General features: G+C 48.6%; 1 protein-coding gene across 7 annotated transcripts in view; it reads right to left on the reverse strand.

The window, feature by feature from the left end:
• Positions 1 to 17725, reverse strand: part of CARD11 (caspase recruitment domain family member 11) — a 324316-nt gene that overhangs the window by 235784 nt on the left and 70807 nt on the right. For all 7 annotated transcript variants that reach the window (XR_014504901.1, XM_083413349.1, XM_083413345.1 and 4 more), the window contains exons 17-23: positions 14852 to 15092; positions 11246 to 11342; positions 10066 to 10161; positions 8791 to 8923; positions 7202 to 7381; positions 4954 to 5078; positions 651 to 766 (exon numbers count right to left, since the gene is read on the reverse strand). Coding sequence is in view for 6 of the 7 variants with exons in the window: in XM_083413349.1 (XP_083269475.1) it covers positions 651 to 766; positions 4954 to 5078; positions 7202 to 7381; positions 8791 to 8923; positions 10066 to 10161; positions 11246 to 11342; positions 14852 to 15092 (988 nt within the window). In the remaining variant the exon portion in view is untranslated. The remainder of the gene's footprint in view (positions 1 to 650; positions 767 to 4953; positions 5079 to 7201; positions 7382 to 8790; positions 8924 to 10065; positions 10162 to 11245; positions 11343 to 14851; positions 15093 to 17725) is intronic.

A 17725-nucleotide genomic window follows, 5' to 3' on the forward strand; every position in this document is an offset into this window, starting at 1 on the left:
GACGGTTTCCCATAGGAATGCATTGGCGGTTTTTTTAAAAAAGGCGCAAGACGTTTCGTCTTGCGAAGCACCTCAGAAAACGGAAAACTCTTTCGTCTTGTGAGTTTTTCGTCTTCCGAGGCATTCGTCTTGCGGGGCACCACCGTACTAGGAAGTGTATAGGCCTGACTCTTTCATGAATGCACCTGTATGACACTTAAGGGTGGGAAAATATGTCAGTTTTGGTTCCTCTTAGCTTCTCATTTTTCCAAGTTTAAGTTCTGTTCCCCACAGCTTCAATTAAAAAAAAGAAATCCTCATGAAAATTCGCCAGTACTTTCATGTGAATTTTGCACGACACAATTTTGCAATCCAACTTCCCCGAATGCAATGCGGTTTGTATCATGCATTTTTTTTATTTACACTCAGTTTTGGGCACACTTCCCAGAGTTCTCTGTGAAGAAGGATTGACTGTTAAACCACTCTGAGACTTGTAGCTCTGGGAGGGAACTTGTGGGTTATCCAAACAGCTCTCGGCACCTCTATCAAAGTGCTCCCCAAAGCCTCTGGGGGAACCCACGACAGTTTCAAGTGGTAGGATATTGCTTTAAACATGTGGCGTGGAAGTGGAGCCATGTGCGTTGCGAATGTGCTATTGAATTGCACCATACCTGAACTTCTTGATATTTTTTTCCGAGACTTTAATAAAGAGAACAATAGGATATATCCTGGCTTTGATTAAATCCTTTGTGCAGCCGATCCCAGCTTCAAGCAGGCAATGTTTGTTCTGTAAACAGGAAGTCAGGAAAAGGACTTTGGTATGCACATCTGGGGGCTTGTAAGCACACAATCTCAAACAGGTCAGGCCAATCACATTCCACTGATCGTCCTTCTGATCAAATGGCTTTGTGCGTCAACCTTCCCTTTGAAGTTGGCCAATAACTTGCCCCTCTTGTCCTTTAGCCCGGCTGTTTCTACCTACAACATTCGCTCTTCCAGCTCTGCTCTCTTAAATGACTCTGCCCATCTTCCTTTGCGTCTCCGTAGGCCTGGTATCCTCACCACCCTCATGCAGCCACATCTTGCCAAACTCATCTTTACCACAAGGCCGTTGTGGGGACCCAGAAGTGGGAAACCCCCCAAAGCACAGCCGCTGGAAACCACAGGAGTGGAGAGTTGCTCTTGCGCTCAAGTCCTGTGTGTGGGTTTCTCACAATAGCTGACTGTTCAGCCACTGCGAGATGGACCACTGGACTGATCTGGCAGGCTCTTTTGAAGTTCTCAATCTATGGCTGGTGCCAGTTCTGTGGCTCACCCCAACCCCTGGCCCCAACCCTCCATAAAGCACCGTGTTACTTGGATGATGCTGCATCACTAAAGATTTTGGCAGTCCATCGACAAAACCCATCCTTTCTCTCACCACGGGATAACTTGCTGCAAAGGCCCCCTTTCCAAAAGACAATTAACTGATCTGAAGGCGGGGATTATGTCAAAATGAAGGTAGCATGTACCAAACGTACCGACATAATTGAACTTTGTTTGCTCAGTTGCAACATGTTCTGTAATTACTTCTCAAAAGAAAGAGAAAAACCCTCCACCACTCTCGTCTGGCTGTTTGTTCCCTGCTGCGTAACAAGCATCCGGCATTTCATGCCATCTGTTTGGGTTTGACATTATAATCTTTGTTCTACACATCATTGTCTCTTTCTGCAGCTCAGACCCTCCTTTTGTGTGTGTGTGTGTGTGTGTGTGTGTGTAGCTCTCTCTCTCTTTAACAGGTTCCCATCCTTTCCATATTGGTGCATGAAAACCCAGTGAATGAAACCTAAAATTTGAGAACTGAAGGGTGCTTGGCTGTGTCAAGGCGGATCACGCAACAAAGGACTGAAAAAAAAAGTGCAGGGAGAGTGAAAGAGAGACGGGAGAGCTGATAATGAAAAAAAGACGATGAATGGAAAGAGAAAAGATTATATGTGAAGAAAAGTACATTTCATTATCAAACTAGGAAGAGAGTGACAGAAAAGAGAATAAGAGAAGGATCCCACACCATTCCATGTATCTTCCTATATACATAAAAACGTAATGCTGTCATCACACAGCCTCCATTGAAGGATTTGTATTGCTGCATCACAGTCCTAGATGTGCAAGAAGTCAGAGCGCAAACCCCACTGGAAGATTTCTAGAGCAACATCAGGGTGAGGTAGAAGAGCAAAAGAGAAGGCAGGTTGCACAACACCAGTGGTGATGGCATGGGCAAGGGCATGGGAGGGAGACCGACTGGCGGAAAGTGGTGGTTTAAAACAGCTGCGGAAGTTTGGGTAAAGCAGGGACGGAGGGAACTGACAGGAAACAATGGCAGAGTTTTGTGTCAAGTGGGACGCGGGTGGCGCTGTGGGTTAAAGCCTCAGCACCTAGGACTTGCCAATCGAAAGGTCGGCGGTTCGAATCCCTGCGGCGGGGTGCGCTCCCGTTGTTCGGTCCCAGCGCCTGCCAACCTAGCAGTTCGAAAGCACCCCCGGGTGCAAGTAGATAAATAGGGACCGCTTACTAGCGGGAAGGTAAACGGTGTTCCGTGTGCTGCCTGGCTCGCCAGATGCAGCTTGTCACGCTGGCCACATGACCCGGAAGTGTCTGCGGACAGCGCTGGCTCCCGGCCTTTAGAGTGAGATGAGCGCACAACCCTAGAGTCTGGCAAGACTGGCCCGTATGGGCAGGGGTACCTTTACCTTTACCTTTTACCTTCATACAACGGGAATATTTGAGAAGGGGAAGCACTAGGAGGTTAATGTGGTGGGGTGAAGCCTCTAGTCTAGTATATGTATCTGCAAATAGTGAACTATGAGCATGTATTTATGTGGACAAAAGGGCACCACCAAGGCAAAAGAAGAGAGTAGCAGCAGGTTTGGAGGAAACTCAAGATTGGCAGAACTACAACAACATTCTTCCCCAAGGGGGAGGATCCAACAGGAACTGGGCATGCTTAGTGAGCATGCTCCCCAACTGGGGTGGGAGTGGAGTATTATGGAAGGTGGTGTGGCTAAATGGCTGGAACATTGCACAGGAGTGCTATGCTGCAACATTCTGTTGCAGTCCCCAATTATTATTATTATTGTTGTTGTTGTTGTTGTTGTTGTTGTTGTTGTTGTTATTTCTTACCTGCCCTTCACTTTAAGGTGGGTTACGACAATTAAAAAAATAAAATATGAAAAACAGTTTTAAACAAGAATAGGGTTATCTGGTCTATGAGATTCTGAAAAGAGACAGTGCCCAAAATTCCACGGGAGTTTGAGGCGGTTGGGAAGGGAGCGAAAGAGCACAGGGCCTGATAAATTGTTTCATGGTCTAAGAGTTTATCCTGATTTGTGATTAGCACTGCATGTGGTTTATTTAGTCATGTGGCAATGTCTGCTGTCATGCATATTTTCAGTAATTATTCCTCTTTTATGTGTTTTTTTGGGTGGTTTTTTTTTTTAACCTGATGTTCTTCTTTGTCTCTGGAGAATAGTTACAACCTGTTCAGCAGCTGAAACTGAGGGAGAAAACGATGACAGCTGACTTTTATACGAAAGGGACAGCTGGTAAGCGTTCTTCCACCCCCACCCCAGTTGGGGAGCAATCCCACTAAGCATGCCCAGCTTCCTCAGAGGGAGGATGGAGTAAGGCTTGGAGGAAACATGACCCCCTAACTGGGCTCCTCCCCCCAGTGGCGTAGCATGGGTTGTCAGCACCCGGGGCAAGGCAAGTAATTTGCGCCCCCCCCCCGCTGCACTGTCCCTCCCCCAGATAGTCCCTCGCTCTCTCTCCGCACCACACCGCACGCCTGGCACCCTCCCCTCCACAGTGGGCAGCGACCCGGCGGCTCGGATCGGATTCGCACAGCCAGCACTGCAGTGAGAGAGAGTGAGTGAGCCAGGTAGGGGCAGAGAGCTGCGAGTGAGAGCGCCCCCCCCCAGATGTTGCGCCCGGTGCGGCCGGCCCCCCCTGCACCCCCCAGCATCTTGTTCTCACAGTGGCCAACCAGATGCCCATTTGCCCATTATGGGAAAAAGACAAGCAGGACCCGAACACAAGAGCAACACTCTCCCATCCCATGGTTTTCAGCAACTGGTATTCAGAAGCATCACTGCCTCTGACTATGGAAGCAGAGCAGAGCCAACAGGGTTAGTAGCCCCTGACAGCCCTCTCCTCCATGAATTTGTACTGTGGAGTACAGGGTCAGGTTCAAGGTGCTGGTTTTAACCTTTAAAGCCCTATACGGCCTAGGACCCTCGTACCTACGGGACCGCCTCTCCTGGTATGTCCCACGGAGGACCTTACGGCCTGCAAACAAAAACATCTTGGAGGTCCTGGGCCACAGGGAGGTCAGGCTGGCCTCAACCAGAGCCAGGGCTTTTTCGGCTGTGGCCCCGATCTGGTGGAACGCTCTGTCACAAGAGACTAGGGCCCTGCGGGACTTGATATCTTTCCACAGGGCCTGCAAGACAGAGCTGTTCCGCCAGGCCTTTGGCCAAGGCACAGTCTGACCCCCTCCTTCTGTAATCCCCACAGAACTGTAGCCCAATGGTTGCCATTAATTCGATTCTGAATTGATTTTAGAATGAGTTGATTTTAGAATGCATTTCAATTAATTGATTGTGATTTGATGTAAATTGTGTTACTTTTATTGTTGTTAGCCGCTCTGAGCTCAGCTGGGGAGGGTAGGATATAAATAAATTATTATTATTATTATTATTATTAGTTAATGCCACCCAAGTTGGTGGCCATCACTGCCTCCTGTGGCAGGGAGTTCCAAAGTTTAACTCTGTGCTGCATGGAAAAATACTTTTAAAAATCTCAGTTGAATCTTGCAACATTCAATTTCATAGCATCCCCCCCCCAAGGGACGTGGACCTTGACATTAAAAAAAAGGTTTCCTCGCTCCAGGGTCAGGCCAAAGTCCATTGGGCAAGGGTGACCCAGGTCTACCCCAATTACCTTGGCAGCGACCGCGTCAATATTTGCAGTAAAAATGCATTCATGGGTGTGAGGATTCTTCTCGCGGGAATAGATGATTGTTTCTGTCTTTTGCCTCCTACAGAATTCTTCTTTTGTTATGATATCTGGAAAAGAAGGCAGACGAAGACAAACTTTGTAGTAAGCATGGAAGATCTCCAACCATGGTTTGGAGAATCCTCGCTATCATCAAACAGCGGCGGCTAACGGACAGACGTCACCAAAACCAGGTCACTTTCAGATCCCACCTTGGCAAATAAAGAGCGTTTTGCTTTTATAAGACCTCGAAACACTTCCCCTGCTCCTTGATAAACTGGAGGGAACACTCAGAAGGAGCAGACCCTTGCCACACTTTTTCAGAACTTATTTTAGTCGGAAAGAGAAGAGAATGATAACAGACAGGAATTGTGGTTTGTTTCCCCTGTGCGATAGTCAAAAGGAGGCCATTCATAGTAAATCCAGCTTCTTAACAACCCTTTCAGGTAGGTTAGGTTGAGTGGCTTTTAAAAGTCATCCAGTTGACTTCACAGCTGAGTTGGGGGGATGTAGATCAAAGATCCCCACATCTAAGACCAACATTTCATCTGGTGCACCTCACAAGCCCTTATGATGAGATGGAAGCTTTGGACATCCAACTTGCCTCATTCCTACGTCTGAAACTTGACTTTAATCCAAACTGAGCCACCGTCAATGCTTGAGAAACCCTAAAGTACTGAGATGAATAGGACACAGCATATAAAAGGTGCAGGATAATGATTTGCTCTTGTTATTATCCTCAGATTTACAACTCCAGGGCTTTAGCTGGCAGAGGACATAGCTGGCTGTGTGTTTATCCACCAGCTAGTTAAATCTGCTGAACCTGAGCATGATCTGTTTCAAGAAAACGCACAGGGACTGCCAGGACAGGAGAATAGCTGGGGCTTGTGTGATTGCCAGCCCACCTTGCAGTGTCAGACACCTTTGAAAGGCCGTATTTTGACAATGTGTGCAATATCTGCAACAGATATAACAAATGGATATGCATGAAAAGGGTCTAACTACCCAAGGAATGCTTTGCTTGTTGGAGCAGACCAAGGAGGTGAATCTAATCCAGAACTCAGCAGCAGCCAAATAAATTCTTCTGGGAATTATACAAAGACTGCTTTCAGACAATGGCTGACTTCTACTATTTGTTCCCAGCATCTGTGTGATATCTATGTATAGGACTACAACTCCCATCAGCCCCAGGCAGCACAGCCATGGAGCTGATGGGAGTTGAGGTCCAAAACTCTGGAGGGCACCAGCTGGGTGAAAACAGATCCAGAGGTGTCTTGCTTCTCAATGTGGGGCACCCTCTTTATCTGTAATGGCCGCCTGCCGTGAATTTGTCCAATCTTTATTCAAGGCCACTGATGCCAGTGTGCGTCCCTTAATCATGATTAGGGCATGATCCTATGCACATTTACTTGGAAAGAAATCCCTGCTGTGTTCAATGTGGAATATGTTGGATTTGTTTGGTTTGAAGCAAGGAAGTTGTGGATCTGTATTGACAGGTTAGGTCAGGCATAGGCACCCTCAGCCCTCCAGATGTTTTGTGACTACAGCTCCCATCATCCCTAGCTAACAGGACCAGTGATCAGGGATGATGGGAGCTGTAGTTCCAAAACATCTGGAGGGCAGAGTTTGCTTATTCTTGAGTTAGGTAGTGCAAGGGACCGGGCAGAGGAGGAACGGTGAAGACCACTTCCCCAGCCTGACCCTTCCAGAGAAGAAGACAGTTCAGAATTACAACAGGGGTTTGAGGGAGGTCACAGCTCAGAGGCAGATGAGGGTGAAAGCTGGGAAATAATGGGAGAAGAGGAGGAGGAAGAGGAACCACCAGGAGGGCAACAGCTGATGGACACAGTGTCTTTAGAAAGCCTTCCAGACCTCCCCTCTCCCAAAATCTGGAGAGCCTTGAAAGTAGTAGAGCAGAAGGCTCAGAAGCAAAGGACCCTCAGCGCCATCTGTAGAAGAGATGAGGAATGAGGAAGGGGGAGAAAAAAGGGAGTGGACAGTCACTCAGGACAATGTCATTATTCTAAGAGGCTGCATTCCAAGCCCCTCTCTGTAAATATTGACTAAAAAGCAGATGGTAAGGACTTTCCTTGTCTTATCCTTTCCTGGCAACCTGCCATGGGGGTTGTTTCCTCTGTAACCTGACAGGTAGGCACTTAGCACACCCAGCAGATGCTCTACCTGGTGAGATTACCTGGCTTGCATAGATTGAACTCCAGGGCCCCTCCTGAGTTGAGAAGCTTCTGGATGAAGGTCTTGGAGAGCATTGTGGGTGTGAAGAGGACAGGGCGCCGACGGTCACAATGGATGGGTCTTACCGAGCTGTACGGGATCAGGCTGAAGCTCTTGTTGATCTCGCTCACTGAGTCAAACTCTGGGGAGAGAGGAGAGCATTTAAACTCCAGAAACGCACTCAGGGGACCACTATGAAAAGTCCTAGAGTGGAATGGGTGGTGTCAGAACACAGAGAAATGCATCCACCAGACAAAGGGCTTGGTGGTGATGGGTGCAACAGAACCTACCAGTCTGGCTAGAAAACAAGTGTGTAATGTGCAGGATGTGCAACAGGGTGTCAGAAGAGGTCAAATGATGGACTTGCACAGTCACTGCTTGTTAAATATGGTGCAAAAAAATAAAATCTTGCTCAAATTACAGTTTGTTACATTACAGTGTGTTGGTTATTACCTATATTCAGCACAGTTTCTAAGCCTTTAATGAAACCAAAGCCAGACCCCTAAGTTTCAACACCACAGATAAAGTGCACCACAGAGCACTTATCACCTTGCTACTGAAAATCTTTAATGTGGGTTCAATAATAAAACTTCTCCTATGCCCCTGTAGTTTTCTGTGCTTTTAGATTTCACTGCCTTCGTATGCTGGAAGCTGGAGAGAAAGAGACATGTCTGCTCTGTGCTGGACCCAAAGTTTGGGCTTTGCTGGAATCCTAATCGGGGAGCAAGATTTGCTGGAGAGTTGATGCTGTGAGCCCCTCTATCCCAGGGTTTCCCAAACATGGGTGTCCAACAGTTTTAGGATTACAGCATCCCTGACTGCTGGTCCTACTAGCTAGGGATGATGGGAGTTGTACTCCAAAAACAGCTGGAAACCCAAGTTTAGGAAACCCTGCTCTATCCTATATTCATGTTGTAAAAGGTAAAGGTAAAGGGACCCCTGACCATTAGGTCTAGTCTTGACTGACTCTGGGGTTGTGGCACTCATCTTGCTTTACTGGCCGAGGGAGCTGGCGTACAGCTTCCGGGTCATGTGGCCAGCATGACTAAGCTGCTTCTGGCGAACCAGAGCAGCACACGAAAACACTGTTTACCTTCCCGCTGGAGCGGTACCTATTTATCTACTTGCACTTTGACGTGCTTTCGAATTGCTAGGTTGGCAGGAGCAGGGACCGAGCAACGGGAGCTCACCCCGTCGCGGGGATTCGAAACGCAACCTTTTGATCAGCAAGCCCTAGACTCTGTGGTTTAGACCACAGCTCCACCCGCATCCCTCTTATTCATGTGCAAATAAAACCAAATATCCTAAAGGCTCCACAGTCTCCACTACCCATCATTCCAAGGAAACCAAACCCTGGGTAAGCACAGGATCCCCTGGAAACTGGGGCGGGTGCAACACTGTGTTCACTAGCCAGCAGGGATGCAATAAGGATTTCCTGGTAGCCATTGTCCTGACCACCCCAAACCAACTTTGCTCTTCTTAGAGTTCTCTTCCTGCCAAGTTCCCAGGTACACCATTGAATGCCAGCCCCTCTGCTGCATAACTTGGTACCTTCAAATCTGTCCAGCAGGGCCTTTGTCACCGGGTGCCCCTCTGTCCTGACCCGCGTGTCTTTCGAAGTGACGATGCGGACTCGCTCGTTGCTGTTCATGCGCTTATATTTGTTCTCGGACCTGCTGACAAACTGAGAGCAGAGGAGAGACCCTTGTCAAGGCAAGCTTTGTTGGCATTTCTGTTCCTGACACCAAGGCAGGCCACTTGTTGCTTGTCGAACAACCAGGATGGAAGCACAGAGTGGAAGCACTTGCATCCCCATGACAGAGTCATTAGTTTGGGAGTGCAGTACCCTCTGTTCCCATTTAAAAAGAGGAGACCCATAACTCGGCCTCATGAGTCTTTCTGGTAGGCAACAATGGAGAAACGGGATTTGCAGAAAATGAGCCATAAGCCAAGGGAACTGCGGTGAAAAAGGCAGGCTTTGGTCCTAAATGGGGCAACTGTACCCCTGAAGGACCAGGTGCACAGCCTGGGAGTCATTTTGGACTCACAGCTGTCCACGGAGGCCCAGGTCAATTCTGTGTCCAGGGCAGCTGTCTACCAGCTCCATCTGGTACGCAGGATGAGACCCTCCCTGCCCACAGACGGTCTCACCAGAGTGGTGCATGCTCTGGTTATCTCTCGCTTGGACTACTGCAATGTGCTCTATATGGGGCTACCTTTGAAGGTGACCCAGAAACTACAATTAATCCAGAATGTAGCAGCTAGACTGGTGACTGGGAGTGGCCGCCGGGACCATATAACACCTGTCCCGAGAGATCTGCATCGGCTCCCAGTACGTTTCTGAGAACAATTCAGAGTGTTGGTGCTGACCTTTAAAGCCCTAAACGGCCTCGGTCCAGTATATCTGAAGGAGCGTCTCCACCCCCATCGTTCTGCCTGGACAGTGAGGTCCAGCTCCGAGGGCCTTCTGGCAGAAGTGAGATTACAGGGAACCAGGCAGAGGGCCTTTTCAGTAGTGGTGCCCGCCCTGTGGAACACCCTCCCACCAGATGTCAAGGAAATAAGCAACTATCCTACTTTTAAAAGACATCTGAAGGCAGCCCTGTTTAGGGAAGTTTTTAATGTTTAATGCTGTATCGTGTTTTTAATATTCGAGTGGGAGCCGCCCAGAGTGGCTGGGGAAACCCAGCCAGATGGGCGGGGTATAAATAATAAATAATAAATAATAAATAATAAATAATAAATAATAAATAATAAATAGTATTTCATTTGCCAGCTAAAAACACCTTTGGCACAAAAGGGATTTTTCGAGAGTTACTTGTCTACCTGTAAGATCTGACCCAAAAGGAAACTGGCCCGAGAGAGGCGAGGGCTGGCTTTGGGGTCACTTGGTGGCATAACCTCTTCTGGCTGCAGTGTATTCTGGTAGGAAAGAAAAACATTGGAGAACGAATCATCAAGCCTGTTCAATGCATCTTTGTTGGCAGTTCTAGGCCCTAGAATCGTAGAATTGTAGAGTTGGAAGGGACCCTGAGGCTCACCTAGGCCAACCCCCTGCAATGCAGGTCAAGTGTGGGGAACTTGTGGCCGTCAGGGTATTGCTGGACCCCAAACCCCATCAGTCCAAGCCAGCATAGCTAAGGACCAGGAATTGTGAGAGGTGCAGTCCAGCAACAGATCTCTCCTCAGTTTTTGATACCATTGACCGTAGTACCCAGTGCTTTTTTATGGGGGTACGTGGGGGTACGCATACCCCTAAACATTTTGTGAATCTAAATTTGGCCTCACTGAGGGGCAGTATTTCAATATGAGTAGGAAAATGAGAGTACCCCTAAACATTTTTTAGGGGAAAAAAGCACTGATAATACCGTTCTGAATCGAATGGTGCAGATTGGAAGCCCTGTTCCAGAGTGGTCTTCTCCTCCCTCCCTGCCAGGGTTCAAAAGAAGAAGAGTTTTGGATTTGATATCCCGCCTTTCACTCCCTTTAAGGAGTCTCAAAGCGGCTAACATTCTCCTTTCCCTTCCTCCCCCACAACAAACACTCTGTGAGGTGAGTGGGGCTGAGAGACTTCAGAGAAGTGTGACTGGCCCAAGGTCACCCAGCAGCTGCATGTGGAGGAGCGGAGACGCGAACCCGGTTACCCAGATTACGTGACTACCGCTCTTAACCACTACACCACACTGATAAAACTTCTGTTATCATGATGAAATCCCCTTGATCTGAAGAATTTCCAGGATGGCAACTGCTGACTGGCTGGATGTGGAGGAGTGGTGGGAGGCACCAGCCACAGAACCCCCCCCCCAGGGAACCCCCAGAGGAAGAAGACTCTGAGCCAGGGGACTGGTGGTTGGGTGACAATGAGTGGTCAGGGGGAGAAGGAGCAGATTGTGAGGAGGACGTGTCATCAGCAGGAGAAGGGACAGGGTTTAGTGAACGGGAAGAGGCTGTGGCAGAGGGCAGCTCAGACTCTGAAGCTGAAGTGGATGTGGAATCGGCTACTCACCCGAGGGGTTCGGAGTGTACCGTACGAACTGTCCATCTCATCCCTGTTACCTCTATTCATCAGGCGCTGAAGTTTCACTAGGAGGAGCTGCTGCGCTCTGCAAACCATTGAGATTATTGTCACTAACATATAGGGATTGAGGAGGGATTCAGCCATTCTGCTTTTTGCAGTGGGCTTACCCAAATTGACAGTCTGGAACTCGATGGCAGGTTGGAAAGCAACTCCTGATGGAATTACGTGCTTTACCAGATTTCACAATGCCGTTTTGCTGAGCAGAAAGTGCGCGTGAAAACACGTTCTTTTACTGTTAAAATGTGTACAGAATGCAAATTTTGCAAAAAGGTGCATTGAAAATTATGCATGCATAAAATAATGCATGCAAGTTAAATGCAAACTTTTCATGCGTTATTTCAAAAAATCCATGAAAAGGAGGAAGGAATGGACAAAACAGGGCAAAAATGAAACAGGATGGACTATCCTTACTAATAGATATATTTTTGTGTTCACTTTCATGTAATATACAGACTGTACTCATTAATTGGCAGGATAGCTGCATTGTAAAATTTAGAGAAGTGCATAAATTTTAAAGGGTAACTAAGTATCTGTTTGTGTACTGCTTTGGGAAGCAGGAATTAGGTAGGTTTTGCATTAAAATGTCAACCAAGTCAAATGTTTATCCCGTCCCTAGCTCCTTATTTATGGCATTTTCAAATGCAAATACACAGAGTTGTCTCATTCCAAGTCCCATTCCATTGGCCACTCTGACTGGCAGCAGAGACTTGAGTGATCACGGGTTGCACAATGGACCTTGTGCAAGAAAACAATGCGATCTACGACTCCGGCCTCTCAGAAGATTTTTATTGCTCGCAGCCAAAGGCTTTTGCAAAACTCAAACGAGCTCGAAGATATATTAAGCAAACCGCAATTGCAAATACAAATACCGAGAACACCATGTCTATAAAACACAGTAAATAAAAGCCAGAATCAAGGATAAAAAGCAGGCAATGAAAGCAGAGGTATTTTTTTTTTAAATGCGTGCACGCACAGAGGCAAAGGAATCAATAATAAAAATCACCCTTAAATCAGGGCATCACCATGACAATGCATAGCTGTCTCTGGAAGCAATTTTGCAGGAATCTTCGAAGCAGCTACTGCATAGAACAGCTCCCTTAACCCACTGCACCATCGGGGCAGCCAAGCCATTTTTCACTGTGTTGCTTCCACTTGCTCTAGTGCGGACAGCCCTCTTATCAGCACCTGGCTTCCTATGACCCACCAGCTTTGGAACCTGCCCCAAGCCCTTCACCTCAGTTCCCCCAGTGCCCCAGAGTGACACCATGTTGGGTGTTCCAGAGCATTGTGGGAAATCAAATTGCCCCATTCCCAGCCCCCTTTGGCATGCGGTGAGCACTGACAGGTAAGACAGGGTGGGGCCATCAACATCAGACGGGGGCTGTCCCAGCAACCACTCAATGCAGAACTCAAAGTTGTAGCTTCTGTGGAAATGCTTGTTGAGAAAGAAGAAGAAGAAGAGGAAGAGGAAGAGGAGGAGGAGTTTGGATTTGATATCCTGCTTTATGCCTACCCTAAGGAGTCTCAAGGGACGTGGGTGGTGCTGTGGGTTAAACCACAGAGCCTAGGGCTTGCCGATCAGAAGGTCGGCGGTTTGAATCCCCGCGACGGGGTGAGCTCCCGTTGCTCGGTCCCTGCTCCTGCCAACCTAGCAGTTCAAAAGCACGTCAAAGTGCAAGTAAATCCATAGGTACCGCTCCGGCGGGAAGGTAAATGGTGTTTCTGTGCGCTGCTCTGGTTTGCCAGAAGCGGCTTAGTCATGCTGGCCACATGACCCGGAAGCTGTACGCTGGCTCCCTCGGCCAATAAAGCGAGATGAGCACCACAACCCCAGAGTCGTCCGCGACTGGACCTAATGGTCAGGGGTCCCTTTACCTTTACTAAGGAGTCTCAAAGTGGCTAACAATCTCCTTTCCCTTCCTCCCTCACAACAAACCCTCTGTGAGGTGAGTGGGGCTGAGAGACTTCAAAGAAGTGTGACTGGCCCAAGGTCACCCAGCAGCTGCATGTGGAGGAGCGGAGACGCGAACCCGGTTCACCAGATTACGAGTCTACTGCTCCTAACCACTACACCACACTGGCTCACACAGCCAGAATGCAGTTCAAAGGCCCAGCAGATGCTACACAAGCACATATATTGATCCAGCAACGACATGCCCCTTGCAACCCCACTGTAAGCGAATGGGGTGGGCACAACTTGGCACAGCAAGTAGTTCTGGTCCTTAGACTGGGAAAGCCACCTGAGAGTTCTCCAGGAAGGCAGGATCTGCTCCGTCTGTGTTGGCGTCTCTGCAAGCCAGGTGATGGAGGGGCTGTCACTGTGGGCAGACAAAGCAGGGCAACAACATCCCCTGGATAGGTGGGACTGGATGTGGTTTTTGAAAACTCAAGGCGGAGTTGGTGGGGCAATGGACAAAGTGATTGAGCAGGAACTGGGCCCCTAGAGCTCCAGGAATGGGAGGGGAGCCCATGGCTTGTGCAGCAGGGAGGGATGAAACAGGGGTGGAGGGAAGGGAACACACAGTGCATAGTTGAACTATGGAACTCACTTCCACAGGAGGCAGTGATGGTCACCAGCCTGGATGGCTTTCAAAGAGGACTGGGCAGATTAATGGAGGAGAGAGCGATTGATGGCGGCTGGGAATGACAGCTCTGCTCTGCCTTCACGGCCAGTTACTGGAAGCCACAGGAAGGGGGAGTGTTACTGTGCTTAAATCCTGCTTGTGTCAGGGACCGTGCTGAGGAGGGTTGCACTGAGGAGGAATGGTGGGAGCCTCCCCCTCCCCCTGAATCTTCCCAGGAGCAGGACAGTATAGATTTGGAACAGTGGTTTGCAGAAGGACATAGTTCAGAAGGCAGAAGCTGGGAAATACTGGATGGTGAACAGCTAGGAGAAGAGACCCTGGAAGGGAGAGGGTTAACAGATTCACAGTCTCTAGACAGCCTTCCTCCGCTGCCCTCCCCAACGTCGAGAAGGGCTCAGAAAGTGGTACAACAGAAAGCACAGAGAGTACAAACTCAGATTACAAGACGCAGAAGTGACATAGATTGATAGGGACCAAAGGGGGTGGAATCCTTAATTGGGAGCACCGCCATTACTATGAGATGTGTTCTTTGTTCTCTTGCCATGATTATTAAAGTTTCTAACTGGTAAGATGACTCATTTTCCTTTGTTCTGCTTATCTACTGCCAAGGGGGAGGAAGCCAATTCCCCGAAGCCTGACACTTATGGGTTTCCCACAGGCATCTATCTAGTTGGCCACTGTGAGAAAAGGATGCTGGATGAGCCCTTGGCCTGATCAAGCAGCCTGTTCTTATGTTCTTATGAGAGGGAACCCTCTCCAGCATCCCTTTCCTCAGGCTCTCCCAGCCCAGGCAGACGCCTTTCCAGCCCACAAGATCCTGGGGTCATCTATCTGCCCCCCCTCTTCTCTGCCCCAGACCAACCAGCCCCCCACCAGAGGACACTTTGCCCACATCCCTATCTCAAACCCAGAGCTGGCCCCGAGTGCGAAAATCGGGATTTGTGCTCACCTGCTGTAATTGGGGATGGTCCCTGATTCTAAATCCTTGTCCGTGAAGGGGTCAACTCTGGCACAAAGCCACTCGCACTTGCCATAATACATGGTGTCCAGGACGTGGAGGATCTCGTCACATTTCACAGACAGGGAGCAGCAGTCCAGCTGACTGGTGATGCTCAGGTTGAGGCGGATGTAGAAGGAGTCTCCGGACGTGACCAGGCCTTCCTCGATTTCGGACACCAGCTTCCGGTAACCTGCAGCAGGAAGGATCTGGGCTCAGCTGACCATGCGGGCCCAGCGGGGAGTCGCCAGTTGGGTTCAGCCTAGTCAAATGGCTTGGCTACACCTGATGCTGACTGTCTCGCTTGCAAGCAAGGCTGGCCCAAGACATTTTGCCGCCTGAAGCGAATCAGAAAATGGAGCGGTAACGACTGTTTGGGACCAAGGCTGCTGGGATTTTATTGGCCCAGAGATGGAAAGATGATAAAGTCCCGACCAGAGAAGAATGGCAGATTAAGTTGATGGATTATGCCGAAACGACAAAAATGACCGGAAGAATAACACTTGTAATTTAATGGTGAATTTTGGATTTAATGGAGATGTAAAAGATTTGGATTATTGAAAAAGATGCAGGAGGAAATGACTGACAATAGGACCCACAAAGGGGAGGAGGGAAGTCCAGGAGATGCCTTGGAATCTTGTTTTTACGTTGTATGTTGGATATGTGATTGTAAAACTGTAATTTGAAAAACCATCTTTCTCTCTCTCTCTATATCTATATATGCAAATTAGAAAACGGCTCCCCCGAGAATCTCAGCCAGCAGCACATGGGCTCATTCCCATATGGGATGAACTCAAACTCTGTCCTACGAGCTTAAGCCTGCCTTCAGGGAGCCAACTGTGAACTGAATGTGAGTAAACTTCTTATTATTTTTAAAGAAGGGGAAATTACCAGGAATAACCCAATCTGGACAAAGCCAGATTGGATTGCTTAAGTAAAGAGATTCAAACGAACCTACCAACTAGCTTCCTGCTACTGTCACTCTGCTACTGACTCACAAGCGTGAATGAGGAAGGGTAATATTTAATCAATATATCCTCTCCTAATATCCATAACATTCCCATAGAGATCAAACCTGCAACCTTGGCGTTATCAGTGCCATGTTCTAAGCAACTGAGCTACTCTGGTTGAGAGGGTGGGGAAGCTCCTGGCCCTTCACTTGCCTGCCCTGCCTCTTCCTCCTCTTCTTTTTTGACCCCTCCTGTGCCCTCCCTCCGGCTCTGAAGCTTCTTCTGCTTGTCTCCTGGCTGGCACAGTTCCTGACCACTCCCTGGCCCCTTCTTCCCAGTCAGACTCCGGCCCCACTTCCCCCGGCGCACACTCACAAGCATCCTGCTCGTCCCTGACAGTGGAGCAGCTCTCTAGCGTCTCAGGCAAACAAATATCTTAACCCCCCTGCCACGTGACGCCCGGAGATGAGGGAACTGAACCCGAGACCTGCTGCATGCAAAACAGTCACTCCACAAATGAGCTCCGGGCTCGTTCATTAGGCGGCCCACTTTGAACCTAGCAGCTAGAAGGCACGGAGAAATCTTTCCAGTTGGCAGGCAGCATTTATATAAAGAGACCCTCTCATAAAGAACAGGTACCGTGACCCCGTTTTCTGGCAGCTATTCATGTGAGTGCTGTCAGTGGAAGTAAAAAATAAAACAAAGCGGAAGGTTTACATCTTTGAAAGTGCGCTGTGATTTCTTCTTTGTGCGCACGTGCATGGTGTAAAGTGCAGCTCAATCATTTCATAATTAACTCTAATTGGCACCTCGCACAATCTGATTCTTGCTTTTTGCTCCTGCCAAGTCTAACATTCATTTTTATGTTTGAAAACATGAAAGGAGAGGAGTGGGAGAGTTTGGGAGGGGAGGGGAGAGAAAGAGGGAGGATACTTTCCCGGGGAGAAATTCCACTTTCTGAATTCCCCTGACCCCCTGCACTGGCAGAGGCCAAGTACATCTTCCGCGGAGTTTAAAAAATTGATTTTCGAGCTATTTTAAAGCGTTTTCTGCAATATGCCCACTGCTGCGATGTTCCGATTCTTTGGGTGACAGCTGTGTGGTATTTCTGTAACTCTTCAAAATATCTTGTTTAAATGGCAGTGGGTCAAAAGGGGAAAAGAAGAAAAGAGGATGGTTGTGATCACACAAATTGTGGTGTCTTTGTATATAAGCCACCCATTGAAGTACCGGCCCAAATGATTGTTGACTCAGTGGGGTCACAGACCAGAATCCAGACTCAGGTGCTTTTGCATATGAACATCAGTGAGCTCCAGACCCATGGATGTGGGATGTAATCCATTGGAGCAGTCAAATACAACATTCCTTGTTTCCCTAGAGTGGACACAGGCAGGGGGATGTTACTCCAGCCAGTATAACTTCCTGTCCCACAGGTCTGGAGCGTCCCCCCCCCCGCATGTGACCAGAGAGATGGGCGTGGCCCGGGCTGACTCCATAAAAGAGCCAAGTCACGCAGCCATTTGTCCCTTGATGCCATTTTCTTCTCTTGATGCTGTTCTCTTAATGTATTTTGCTGTCTGCTGGCTCTCGGCCAGCAGCACATGGGCTCAATCCCCATTTGCCGTTTGTCCCCCCAAAAGTCCATAAGTAGAGTGCCGCTTCTGCGCATGCATGTGATGCAATAGAAGAAGAGGAAGAAGAGTTTGGATTTGATATCCCGCCTTTCACTCCCTTTAAGGAGTCTCAAAGCGGCTAACAGTCTCCTTTCCCTTCCTCCCCCACAACAAACACTCTGTGAGGTGAGTGGGGCTGAGAGACTTCAAAGAAGTGTGACTGGCCCAAGGTCACCCAGCAGCTGCATGTGGAGGAGCAGAGA

This window comes from Podarcis tiliguerta (assembly GCF_965153285.1).
Source record: "Podarcis tiliguerta genome assembly, chromosome: 14".
Lineage (NCBI taxonomy): Eukaryota > Metazoa > Chordata > Lepidosauria > Squamata > Lacertidae > Podarcis > Podarcis tiliguerta.